General features: G+C 30.7%; 1 protein-coding gene across 4 annotated transcripts in view; it reads right to left on the minus strand.

Moving 5' to 3' along the window:
- Positions 1-379: 379 nt before the first annotated feature.
- Positions 380-14,004, minus strand: part of LOC107451315 (uncharacterized) — a 39,689-nt gene continuing 26,064 nt past the window's right edge. For all 4 annotated transcript variants that reach the window (XM_016067378.5, XM_016067377.4, XM_016067381.4 and 1 more), the window contains exons 2-6: positions 9,973-10,416; positions 9,024-9,336; positions 7,144-7,415; positions 5,834-6,064; positions 380-4,450 (exon numbers count right to left, since the gene is read on the minus strand). In XM_016067378.5, the coding sequence (XP_015922864.3) occupies positions 3,767-4,450; positions 5,834-6,064; positions 7,144-7,415; positions 9,024-9,336; positions 9,973-10,395 (1,923 nt within the window). In that variant the 5' untranslated portion in view covers positions 10,396-10,416 and the 3' untranslated portion in view covers positions 380-3,766. The remainder of the gene's footprint in view (positions 4,451-5,833; positions 6,065-7,143; positions 7,416-9,023; positions 9,337-9,972; positions 10,417-14,004) is intronic.

Here is a 14,004-nt window from a genome sequence, read left to right on the forward strand (position 1 = left end):
TGTATTACGAATTTATTTGACGATTTTTGATTTATATCACGAATTTATTTGTTTTATTATTGTTATTAGTTATTCATTGAAAAATGAGTCTCAGTCTTGCTGTTACGCTTTAAGATTTTAAACTATAGCACATTTCTAATAGGTTTAACGAATTACATGTCATTTATTTGAATTTAAATTTATTTTAATGACTTAGTATTTTCTAAAAAGATGTAATTTTTTTTAAAAAAAATGTTGTTATATGGATTTGAATGATTGTTTTGAATTCTTAGAATTTTGTGTATTTGCGAAGCAAACCATGTAAGATTGCGCAGCAATTTTCGGGGGTTGGCGAGCGTCAGCGAGCAGGGGGCTCAGCCCACTAGTTAAGTATAATTCATTATTATTGGCGTAGAGTTTTATTAACATACATTTATAAGGTTTTACAGAAATGTAACAAAGCATATTTGCTGTAACATTCAATATTTGTACAACGTTTAAACATCTTAATTCTTGTATAAATATTAATGAAACAAATTTGTAAACATTTATAAATTTTTAAATACAAGAACTATAAGAAATATTATAGCATTTACAAATGCACACATTCAAGGAATTCATAGGATTTACGAAAAAAAGCTTATATTGTAACAAAATTCATCTTTGATGTGCAATAACATCTAAAATAAGACGACAGCTACGTTATGTTGCTTATAGTATAAGCAATACAACTTAGTTATTACATTTTCTTTTAAGTGCGCTCAAATTTTAAAGATAATTCTCGTTTTTAATGTGCTTCCAATTGTTTTATTTTTAGAAAATTTGGTCAAAAAAACTATCAAAATGTGGCAGTGAGTTAATATTTATTAATTAGTTAAATAAACTTACTTATAAATTCCAAATAGTTTAATTTTAGTTAAAAGAAATCTCCCATTGCCAAATCTTGACGAGTGTTTGCTTGTTGTTATGCATTAAAACACTTATTTACCTAATTTACAGTCGGAGTTATTTCTTGGAATTTTAACCAAGCAGAAAAATTTTATTTTATGATTTTAATGTGAGTTTTTATTATGATTGCAAATTATAATCAGAACGATAGGCATTGTCTTTTTCCATTCATTTTTGTCCCCGACTAAATAAGTTACGCATAATTTACTGAAAAAATTATACGAGAATTATCTAATTATTAAATCAAAACAGAAATCAAATATTTAATGTTCAAATAAACATACAAAAAAAAACTGTGAAATGTTTCAGATTTATAAACAGCTCCAATCGATGTTGATTGCTGATAGGTTATATAATTTATCAATTTGAGCAAGATATGGTTATCCGTTAAATACAGATTTTACAATAACATCAACAATACCATTTGTTCCAAAAAAGTAAAAATTTTACAAGAAAATATTACTCTTTTCCAATGTAAACAGTAAATATCAAATTTAGTTCACTGAAAATTTTTTAGAGTGTGTAACTACTGTTATAAAAATGGCTACTGAATTTGAATGGGAATATAAGGTAAACAATGACAAACGTATATTATTTTATAATTTGATTTTTAAAAATGACTAGTACAGGTTTATATTAATCACGACGACAATGTAGGCAAACAGCACATTTCAAATTAAATGAAATAATATTGAAAAAGAAAAGTTATTTGAAATATGAAATTTGTTAAAGGTAAAAAAATGAAATAGAAGAAAGGGAAGATTAATGCATTAATTTATTTTATTAAGTATAACTTTTGATATGAAATAGTTTTGCAAACTAATAATGATAGATACTTAAACATTTTTAAATTGTCCTATTCTTAAATATTTTAAAGTTTTTTTTTATAAACAGGATTTAATTTGAAATGATCAAATATGAATAACATATTCAGTTGAGCTTTACTGTAGTTCTGTAGATAATGAGCGAAAAATAATGGTATTTTGTAATAATAGTAAAAAATAATACTTTCTAAGTTTAATCAGTAAAAAAATGATTTAGTTAATATTCATATGAAATTTCGAAATAAATACATTTGTATGCAATATTTATATCCGTGTTGTTAACGTATACCACCGCTTCTAAATAGCATTTAAATTTGTTTTAGAAAATAGATGTTGTATATTATCGATCTCTGAGACATATGAAATTCTATAAAGATTTTCATAGTAAGTATTTTGCAAGATTCAGTAATTTCAACTAATAAATAGTTTTATTACAGTGTAAAAAAAAATTATATTTATTGCTAAGCTGTGTTATGAGTTCGCACTCATACAAAAAGATATCGAACATTTTTAAAAACTATATATTATTATTACCACGATGTGTTATGTTATAGATGCGGTATGTGATATTTGTGTTCCTTGCTTTATATCAGTTTAATTTTCTTCTAAAGTTTTTTTTTGTCCCTTATAAAGTATAATGCAAAGTAGTTAGTTCCGTTTATTTTTTTGAAATTTCTCTTTCCGCAGGAAAAAGAACAATCTAAGCTGTTTTTGTATCATGACGGTGCAACCTGAAATAAATGGCAACGTAATAATTGATGAATCCAAAGAATGAGGACCTCTCTTAGCTTAGTTATACGTGTGTTTTCTTTAAAGATTAAAATTAAAAAAAAAGTTATTATTTAGGATATTTTATATTGTATTGTCCACGAGAGTAAAACATTCGAATAGATCTTTAATATTGTACACATGCGTAAGAAATATCTGTCAGAAGCTTATAACATAAATTTCTTTCCGTAATAAGTGATTTATTATACAAATATTTCATGCAATATAAACTTCTTTGAATTTCCATTATTTTCGTATATTTTGCGGGTTCTTTCATATAATATTATAAAATAGTTATTGTATTTAGCATAACTTTTGATGTTTGTTAAGTTAACATTTTAATTAGCAATCAGACGTGGAATAACTTAGGTAAAAGAAGGAAATAGAAAAAAATCACTTCTTGTTATCATTCTGTATAAGAGTTCCTATTTAAGTGCGCGTTTTTAAAAAATACGTTGCGATTTAGGTTTTATGTTTCAATTTAAGCTAAAAAACATTTAACATTTTAATAAATTGTGATAAAAATATAGCTGTCAGAATGGTAAAATATTGCTACATAACTTCTCATGACGCATAGAATTAACGTGGTTCAAACTTTAACAAAGTCTATTTTGTGGTTTGAACTTCCTCAAAGTTAACTCTTTTGACTTTTGAACTTCCATTTGAATTGTATACCTGAAATAATGGTAATAAATGCAATAAAATGTAACTTCTCTATTAATGATCTACAATTTTAGTATGTGGATAAATAATATTTGCTTCTAAACAGCTTGTTAAATTTCTTTTAAAAATGTCTCAAATTAAAAGCAAATTCCCGAATTCATTTTTGGAGAAAAAACTGTGATTTTAATGTGATGACAAGTTCTCGAAGCTTTTTCAAAGCTTGACCTCTCACTATACGCTATTTGTTTCAGCAGTTAATGTATATCAAGAATAAAGTTATTCACGAAGAAGGAGCGAACTTAGTAACACTTAAGAAATAAATTGAAAAAAATTCCTGAATTGATTTAGCATAGCATAAAATATTTCTTCCAAAGATTAAATGTGTCTTGTCGAGTTGCACTCAGGCCCCTGCACTATTTCTTTGTTTTCCAATAAATTAAAAAAATATTTACAATGTTTAAAAACATTTACTCAAAATATAACATCAGTATGTATTAAGACACTTCAAATATATGTTTGAATTTGAAACAAACAAAACAGATGAATTTTACGAACGAAACAGTAATGATTAAAAAAATATTGCATTAGTTGAAGGCGACTGTGGATGTTTTTTCTCCCAAATGATGTATACAATAACAAAACTTACGAAGTATAACATGCTTGATGCAATCTGATTGGAATCTATATGAATTTATCCGGCTCACTTCTCCCAAAACTGATGCCGCATCCTTCTGCACTGATATCAAAGCTTCAAACACACCATTTGGTTCAGTTTCTATTATCACTCTTATATTATCACCGGGTTCGACCCTCTCCTCAGTTATATTCACAAGGTGTGCTGATTTTATGGAATGCAACGTCCTTTTGGCACACAGGTGCCCTTGGTCACTCCCCTTTATCATTTCATTGATTGACGATACAGTAGCTTCGGCGGCTACTTGAACCCTTGAGTCCAACAAAGAAATGACAGTGTCTATTTGGCAAGAACAATATTCAAGAGGAATGGACGCGTCCTGGCATGTTCTATTAGCTGGCACTTCTCGAAAAAGAGTTTGTCCACGGCTTTCCGAGACGGAATTATTTTGACCTAGTGGCCGATCGTGTACTGCAAAATGAAAAAGATCCATCAAGGTGGCATGGGTGTCGAAGGGAGTGACAAGCCGTCCAATATTTAGTTCAAGGCCTCTTTTAGCTGTAGGGTGAAGTGAAGACAAACGATGTGGAATGTAAACAGAAAAAAATGGCAACAATTCTTCTGTATGGCCGACCTAAAATTAAATGAACTATCTATAAGCAACAATAAATAATGCATATCAGAATAATAATAATATACATAAGTACAGATATATCATACATAAGGTATTAAATCAACTATCTGCATTCTGTTTTAATGGGTGAGTGAATTGATTCCAATAAATTTCAATGAGCTGATGAGCTCCTCCATTTGGCGCCATAATCATATTACGCTTGAGTTGTTAAGATTTACTACCACAGCCTATTTAACGAAGGTTTAATGGCACAAAAACCGGAATTGATAGACACAAAGCATTCTATTATTTTTGTATGTTGGACATTAATTTTTCTTACGTCAAAATTTCATCTTTAGTGTTAATGAACATTATAAACGGCTTTTGAATGAAAAAAAATCTCTACAGTTCTTCCTTTATAGAGTGCTTTTATCATTCGCCCTGGTCACTTACATGGAAAATTTTGCTTGCAGAAGTTATAATTTTGAATCTGTATTTTACTAATTATTCTTATTGTTTTTCAGGCACTTATTCTTAATTCTTACGGTACGTATATTATATAGATCAGTGCCGAGTAACTAAGAAAACATTCGATTTCGTAAATTTTTAAGCACAAAATTTTTACTAAATTAAATTAATAATTAGTTTTTAAAAGCAAGCTTTTTGTGCTATTTGGTTGAATATGCTATAACACATTTTGAAGATGCTGAGACATGCGCGTGACGAAAATGGAAAGCACATTGAACATATGCTATAAATATTTAAGGTTTTGCGTTTCGATAAAGCAAAACAACATGAATAAAGCTCAAACTAAAGTAAAGAAATTGACATATTATTGTCTCAGTTTTAGAACCAGGAACCTTCCTCAGTGTCTTGAAACTATAGTATGTCCATTTTTTTATCCTTACGGTACGTATATTTGCATTATTTACGCTGTTCCACGAGACACTGAAAAAATTATTATATGCTCATTTTTTCATTTTTTATTTATGCTTTATTTACGTTCTTTTCCTTTATTTATACGTAACACAAAGTATGTCTTTTCCTCATTTGGATTTTGTGTATCTATTTTGCACATTTTTAATATTTTCAATTCGATAGTTTAAATCTACCATTATGCTACAATTTATATCGACAATTTAAATATGTTATTGGAAAATTCTTTTTTCATCTACTTCCATCAATCGGTCTGGACTCTGTGTTGGTGTGAAGGTAAATTTAATTGAAACCACCACGTATATAATACATTCTAGTTCGATTCTAAATAAGGTGTTTACAAACAAATAAGGAGTTAAACAAATGAAAAAAAATTATTAATAATTTATTAATATTATTTAATATTAATAAATTATTAATGAAAAATATTTATTAATATTAATTAATATTTGTGCAAAGTTTTAATACCTGTGTTGTCCTGATGGAATCAAACCTATGACCGTGATCAGACATCACTATCATAACAGTGTTGTCGAGATATCCATCTGCTTTCAGTGATTTAAAAAACCTCTCAAAATAAATATCAGCAGATGCTATTCGGGTGGTGTAGTCATGAGTCAATTCTGCCAAAAATGAAAATGCAAAGTACGGCCTTTTTGCATTTTCGTAAGTTACAATAAATCTTCTAAGGTAATCTAACTGAAATAAAAAAACATATTAGAAATTGTTGCTCGAATATGAAGACATTTTGTAATTTGACTTTAAAAATATCATTAAAAGTTTAATATCAATTGACTTAGCCAGTGATGTTTGACTTCGGTGGTGTTCTACTGGTAACCGTCTTTCTGATCAGTCCATTGAAGGACTATCACCTTTAATGTATGGTTAAAAACTGAAGTAGAAAAGAATGCGTGTCAGAGGTCACTAATGAATATTCAGGAGAGAGAAAAACGAAAATGATATCAAAATCTGATGAATAATTATCAAGGATGGTGGGAGAAGAAAATATCAAAACTAGTTTGATTGCCCTATGAAATTTGTAAGGGAAATAGTCGCCTTTCCTTTCTTCTCAGTTTTCTCCTCAGTCAAACAGGCTTTGATATTTCCAATCTTGCCATTCTCGTTTATGATTCGCCAGGTTTAAAAAGAAATTTTTGTTTTTCGTTCTTAATATTTTAATTACTTACCCTAATTATGAATATTTTACCACTGCATTTCTAAAAATTCTAAAAATCTGTTTTAAGGGAGCTGATTACAAAGCACCATGCAATTAATTATTTTTATTTAACCCAATTTTGTATCGGACAAAAATAAACCGTACTCTACAGCGATAAAGTCTAAGAATGCAATTAAGTTCTAATTCTGCAATTAAAATCATAATACTACTAATAGTTATTTTTATAATATTACTAATAATTATCTATATAATAATAACGACAACAATAATAATAATGATGGTAAATTTTTAATTTTGATGAATTGAAATATGTTTCTAACTTACTTAGGTGGTGGACTTAACTTCTACAGAGTTTAGAAAATTATCTTCACACAATGAGACCAATAGAGGGGAACGGAAATTACCTTTGAAGCTGTCCAATATTTTGGTTAGAGAATATTGTATACATGATTTGCTAAAGTATATTAATACACATATACATCTTAGATAGTTAATTTTTTTGATTCAATATTTTATTTTCAAAAAAAAAAAAAACGCATTGGAAATAAATTTTCAGAACCTTTTAATTAAAGCATAGTTAAACAAAGTTTTAACATCTCACCTGCGCAAAATATTTTGGAAATGATCCATAGCACATATAAGAACTATGCGTCATGAGGTTACTATTTTCCATCGCTAACCAGTAGGGTCGCATGTAATAATCGGTTGGAGGGTGAATAAATCCTTTCGCCAAGTAATTAAAGAGGCCAAATTTTATTAAATCCTCAGCCCACAAAGTTCCAAAACCAGCATCAGAGTAGTTCTTCCAAATTAGTGGCCAGTCATCGAAATAATTAGTAGTGCTGCCAAGACCATCACCATAAGCTTTACGCCCTGTTAAAATATAAAGGATTTAAGAAGAAAAGTACTAAATATTAAAAAAAACTGTATACAAAAAAAAAGAATAGTTTCGATCTGTTCAGTGCATTCACCAAAGTCGCCAGAGCACTTGATCTGATGATTATGGTGATCAGGAAAAGCACTAAATGTAGTAAAATATTACAATTAAAACCTGAAACTCTCTGAAATTTAGTTTGATTTATTATCATCTATTCTCAATAACTTCATTGTTCATGCAGATTTTGAGCTAGTTCGTTGTCTACTTCTTTAACAATAATATAAGAAACACTAAAGTGCCACGAGTGTAGTTAAAATATTCAAATTTCTCTCTCTCTCTCACCTTGCTGATTAATATAAATTATTAATTTATTAAGGAATCGAACAACCGAAACATCAAGCCGGATGAAGTATTATCAATAATTATCACTAATTTTGTGTAGTTCTCTTATTTACTCATGTCAAATTTCTCATCTGAACTAAAACTCTGCGGAATCATTTTAATCATTAACTCAAAAGTTTTAATTTTTTTAGCACTGAAAATGCACCATACTACTCTCTGATGTCATCAAGACGCGTTTTTTGAAGTTTCTCCTGGTCAAACTGCCTACAGCGCTTCTAGCAGCACTTAATGGAAATAATTCATTCAGTGATATGAAAAGTTTGCCCACTACGGTATATTATGTACCGTTGCTGTCATATTTTCATTGACTTCTTTACGATTATATCTGTAGCATGAATGAATTAATCACAATTCTTTGTCATTTATTGTTTTAAAGTTGAGTTTTACACGATAATAATGAAAGCATGTGTTGCCATAGGTAGAGAGTTCTGCTCTACTTCACCTATAGCTCATTTCGATCGCAATTTACTTTACAAAATGTATTATTGTCTTCATTAACAAACGACATCCTTAGTGAATTAACATTTAAGCATTTCATAGAACTAAAGTAAAACAAATGACTAAACCAATATAAAGAACTTAATAAATTCAATTAAAAATAATAAAAGAAAACGATAATTAACGATAAACTTATCAATTCACTAATCTAACTGATAGTTAAGTTTTTTTGCCGTTGCGTGGCGCTAAAAACGTTCGAGGCAGACGGTTGCCATTTTGGCACGCATCCATAAGAAAAACACGTCGTTTTTTTTATATGCTCTAACATTAGCTTGGAAGTTTTTTTTATATATTTCTCTGTGGTACTAAATAAGCTAGATAATTATTCTACTGGCTGTTACAGTTTGATGAGATATTATATATAATACGGAGAAAGATCAAACAAACACTGCATTTGTTAGAAATCCAATTATAAATATAAAGACGTTATTTTAAAATTTTGTTCCGAGTTTAAAATGATCTCAAGAATGTTACGAAAAATTGCACAATTTACTTGGCTACAGAAATTTCAATTTAAAAATTATCAAACTTGAATAGATTATCAAATCCCCAATTTCGCTCAGTAGCACAATTTTCTAAATTTTTCGTATATGGCAATGATATCCACTACATTAATGATTATTTTCCGAATTTTTTTCTTCATCTAACTGAAAATTATAAACAATAAATAAATCAGTATTTTTAAATTTGATAAATATACTTGCCCGTCAATAGTGGTATCAAATTCGGAAAAGTGTTATCTCCAACTTTGTTCATTCCTCTCAACACCGTCATGTTGAGCTCTTCTGTCAGGTAACGGTAAGTGCTTGGCAGATGTCTGATGAATGCTAACCTAGACAATGAATCAAGACCGAAGATGAGGACATTAATGGGATGCTTGGGAGAGGAGGATGTACGTGTTTTGGCCACTGGGATGTGCGCTTGGATCTTCTCGTAAACTAAAAAACCAGCGTAATTTGTACACTGAACTCGTACAACATCAAATGAGAGTTTGCAGCCTTCTTCTGGAAGGCGAACCTAAAAAAGTAGTTGATGATAAGTATTTATTTATTAATGCCGTTGCCAGAAAAGGTTAGATCATAATGAAATGGAAAACATAGAGAAACTTTCATTTCAAGCTGTGCATTGAATAATTTAGCCTTGCTAAATATGTGTATATAACAACAATGCAATAAAAAAAGATAGTATTAAACTATAATCTGTTAATTTTAAAAATTAAGCATTTATTTATAAATATTTCATAAAATAAATAATTAGCCTGCATTTATCTCGTCTAGTTAAAAAAATTCTTTTATTCTGAAAAAAAAAACATATAGCATTGATAGATTAAAAGTTATAAAGTTTTTTTTTTTAGTTGGAGGGATGACTAGTGGATGTCATTTTCATTTAATACAAAAAAAGGTTTAAATTCTGAGTTATTTTAGTGGTTTCCAGCAAACAAATGCTTATTTTTATTTACAATGGTAACAGTAATTTAATTTATGAAAATTTGCTTTTGGGTTGAATTGTACATTTATAGAAGAAAATATAAAACTAAATAAACTGCTACCTCATGAATATTTGCTTTTATTTACTTAAATTTTCATTGTTTTAAACCCTTTGATTTAAACTTTATTTTCCCTAATATTTGAGAAGGTATAACATGTTGCTCACCTTTTTACCAAATGATATTTGTTCGTCACTGTCTTCAGTACTTCTCAGAACAGGAGACCAATGGCAAAACAATGAACTTTCTATTTCATATCCAACATCCTGAACTTCGGTATGGTTAAAAAGAAGATATCCTCGACTGTCTATGTAAGTAAATTCAGCCTGCCTACTTTTGCAAAATATATTCTTTTGGAATTTGAGGTAGAGCCAGATGGAAGGGTGAAACGGGTGCAATCGGGGTAAAACACACTTTTGGTCTAGAGAACGTGGTTCTTCAATATCAATGTCGAAGAGGAAATATGGATGCTTAAAGACGTATTCCGGAGGAGAATTATACCAAGATACCAACATGACGGACACTGCTACAATGAGATTCACGCCAATGAAACATCCTATTAATCGTCGAGAAGGAAAACGAATGAACATAGTTCAATATATCAACCTCATCTATAAAAAACAACAACATATAAACATAGATTCGTCAATATGTATAACATTAAATTTAATATGTCAAATATTTGATCCAATTTGTTAAATAAATAGAAATATTATCCAAATATTGTAAAGGTAAGCGGTGGATGTTGAAACACGATCTAGAACTGATTAAAACACAACTCTAATTAAAAAAAACTGCCAATACCAACGTTAAAAAACTTAACAACTTATAATCATTTTAAACATAACAGTGCTAACAAAAAAGAACATCATACCGAAGATCAAAACAGAAAAAACATCAGTGGCGTAACTAGATCACCCATCTGTTTTTAATTTATTATCGTTTTCAAATAAATGATCTAGTTCATCGTTTTCAATTTATTGTTGTTTTCAAATAAATGATCTGGTTCATCGCTTTCAATTTATTGTCGTTTTCAAATAAATGATCTAGTTCATCGCTTTCAATTTATTGTCGTTTTCAAATAAATGATCTGGTTCATCGCTTTTAACAGTGGATTCATTCTGATTTCGTTTAATTTTGTAAATGAGTACAAAATTTTTTATGAAATATACACTGATAGATAAATAAAGGTTTGCAAATTTCAGTGATGTTTTCTGGTAATTTACTAGTTTATACGAATGCTTCCGTAAATGATTATAAAGATAGCATGAATTATTTAATGAAACTTTAAGTATTAATATTCTGACTAAATTACATTTTTAAAATATTACAAGAATACGTTAATTAAATTTAGTATTATAATTTTAAAGACACTAGTTTAGATTTGGTAAAAATGTGGCAAATAAACTTGGGTTACGCAGTAGATCCAATGCTCTTTTGTTACCTTAAATACTTATCTTGCATTCATTTTATTAAAATTTGATTGCTTGATACGATTTTAACAAAAATATATTAAAGTACATTATCAGTTACACACAGTTTATTTATGGGACTACTTAGGTTTAATATCTTGTATTAATAACTACAGAACAGTTGCTAAAAGACTTATTTCTCAAAGAACGTCTAGTTTGTAGCTTGTGCTTATTTACCAATACAAATTTTAAGAAAGATAGTAAAATAGAATTTTAAGATAGTTAAGTAAATCTATTTTAAGAAAGAATAACAAAACGGGAGAGACAAGCAAGAAAATAGAAATAAATATTTGAATAATCAGAAATTTTTTTAAGAGAGTGCCAGATTAAGACAATAAATAAACAGTTCAATGGCAAATACGAGGGGATCGTGATACATTAAAAATTAGGTTGACGCTGTGAGGGTTTTTGAGTAAAAGTACAATTTTGTTCCAGCATTTATTTACGCATCTTACACTGCTTTATAGTTAAGTGAAGTATTGCTTCCCAAGTACTTTTTGTTTGTTTGATCAAATAAGACCAGACATGAATCAAAAATGGGTGATATTTAAAAGTGCATTGGTTTCTCTTTTGCATAAAAAGTACTACTTTCGAATTGCAAGTATTATGACGAAACCCATTATAACTTTAAAACTATTTATACTAATGACTCAAATTTATTTAATTTAATTCAGCATGAAAAATTGCATCCGAAAAGTACACTACTGGTCATTAAAATTGCTACACCAGGAAAGCATACAAATAACAGAATGATATTTTTTGGGCACATATATTATAGTTGGAAGAACAAGTGACTAAATTTTCAGGATATTTCGATGTATAGATTCTGAGTAATCAGTACTCAGAGCAGCCTCCCCTGGCTGCAATAACAGCAGTTATTCTCCTGCACATCAAGAGATTGGATAGCAAGGACGGGTACAACATTCCATGCAGCTTCATTTTGCCACAATTCATCGACTGTAGTGACTGACGAGTGGTGGCATGCCAGTCGTTCGGCAGCCATTGACCAGACATTTTCAATTGGTGAGAGATCAGGAGAATGTGCTCCAGGGCAACAGGTGAACATGTTCAGTGTCAAGGAAGGCCAGGACAGTGCGAGCAACATACTGTCGTACATTGCCTGCTGAATCGTAGCTTTTTGGAGGTCTCGAAAATAAGGCAGAGCAACTGGCCCTAACACATCAGAAATGCAACGGATGCTGTTCAAAGTGCCGGCAATTCGAACAGGAGTTGATAGAGACCAGTTTCCAATACACCCCCATACCATTACTCCAGGTGATGGGCCAGAATGATGATGTCGAATGCAAGCTGTCTATGGGCGTTCTCCACCATGTCTCCAAACACGAATGCGGCCATCATGATGCTGTATACAGAACCTGGATTCGTCTGAAAAGACGATGCCATACCATTCCTGTACCCAGGTTCGTCATTGATCACACAATTGGAGGATCTCATGCTTGTGATGCAGCGTCAAGGGTGTGATGCAGTGTCAAGGGTGCTGACAGTCCATGCTCCTGCATACGTCATCGAACTGTTCGTGCAGACACTTGCTGTCTCTAAAACGACCCCATTTGTTGACTCAGGGTTCGTGACGCAGATGTTCAATCCCTTAAGGCCATGTGGATAACAAGTCTGTTTTCTTGGCTGTTAGTGATGGAGGCCGCTGAGATCCTGCACGGCGTTCCATATGACCGTCATGAACCATATTCCGCTAACAGTCATGGGATCTCGACCAATGCGAGTAGCAATACTTCGGTATGCTAAACCGCAATCCCGGTAGGCCAGAATTCGACCTCGATCAAACTCAGACACGTGCTGATCGACATTTCTCCTTCTTACACGAGGCATAGCAAAAACTTTTTTACCCAAGAACAACGCTCAAATTCATATTTCTGTATGAGAAACTTACAGTCAAATCTCTCCTTTTATACACGTAGGTGTCGCTACCGCAGCCTGCTTTGCATGAATGGACTGATAAACTAATCACTTACTGACCACAACATGCTTTATCCGTCCTGCAAATTTCATGTTCGTGGCGTGTCGCCTTCCTGGTGCAGCAATTTTAATGACCAGTAGTGTAAAAAGGGTACACATAAGTACAAGTTAAATACATTACTTTTCATGCATGAAAATATTCGCAACTTTTAAACTATCCATTCTAATTGACTCGTGAATAGTCTCACTCAATTAAGCGTAAAAAGAAATATTAAAGAAACACTACCTTACTTGTTCCGATAGCAAAGTCAAATACGTGAATAAGTACAAGTACAAAATTGCACTTTTTGTAATAAAATCCTTATAATATCTAAATTATCAGCCCGAGCGTCTCGGGATTGGTCTCATTTTATTTACCGTGAAAAAATACATCGGAAACAGCGCATCATTTGCAAATTTCGGTGAGTAAAAGTGTCTGAAAAAAAATTGTTACTAAAATGCATTTTAGCCACAGAGAAAGCTGATATTGGACCTGTTTTATAGTTTGATCTGACAAATGCTACAACTGTTACTGATATACCTCTTTAAACTTGATAGCTCTTCAGGATAGAGAAGAATCACCTAACGAAATTTTATGAGGCTGTGATGTGTAGCTTTGAAATAGAGCTTCGTAGCAGATATCTCTCATTGTATAAGCTGTGACATGACACTTAATATTTTAACTGTTACGTCTCATCTCTTGATGCAGCTTTTGGTAATAAGCCAAGCATTGTTTTCTGTTCTTTTGTGGAA

This window comes from Parasteatoda tepidariorum, chromosome 8, assembly GCF_982258835.1.
Source record: "Parasteatoda tepidariorum strain Cologne lab strain chromosome 8, Ptep-v5.0, whole genome shotgun sequence".
NCBI classification, from domain to species: Eukaryota; Metazoa; Arthropoda; class Arachnida; order Araneae; family Theridiidae; genus Parasteatoda; species Parasteatoda tepidariorum.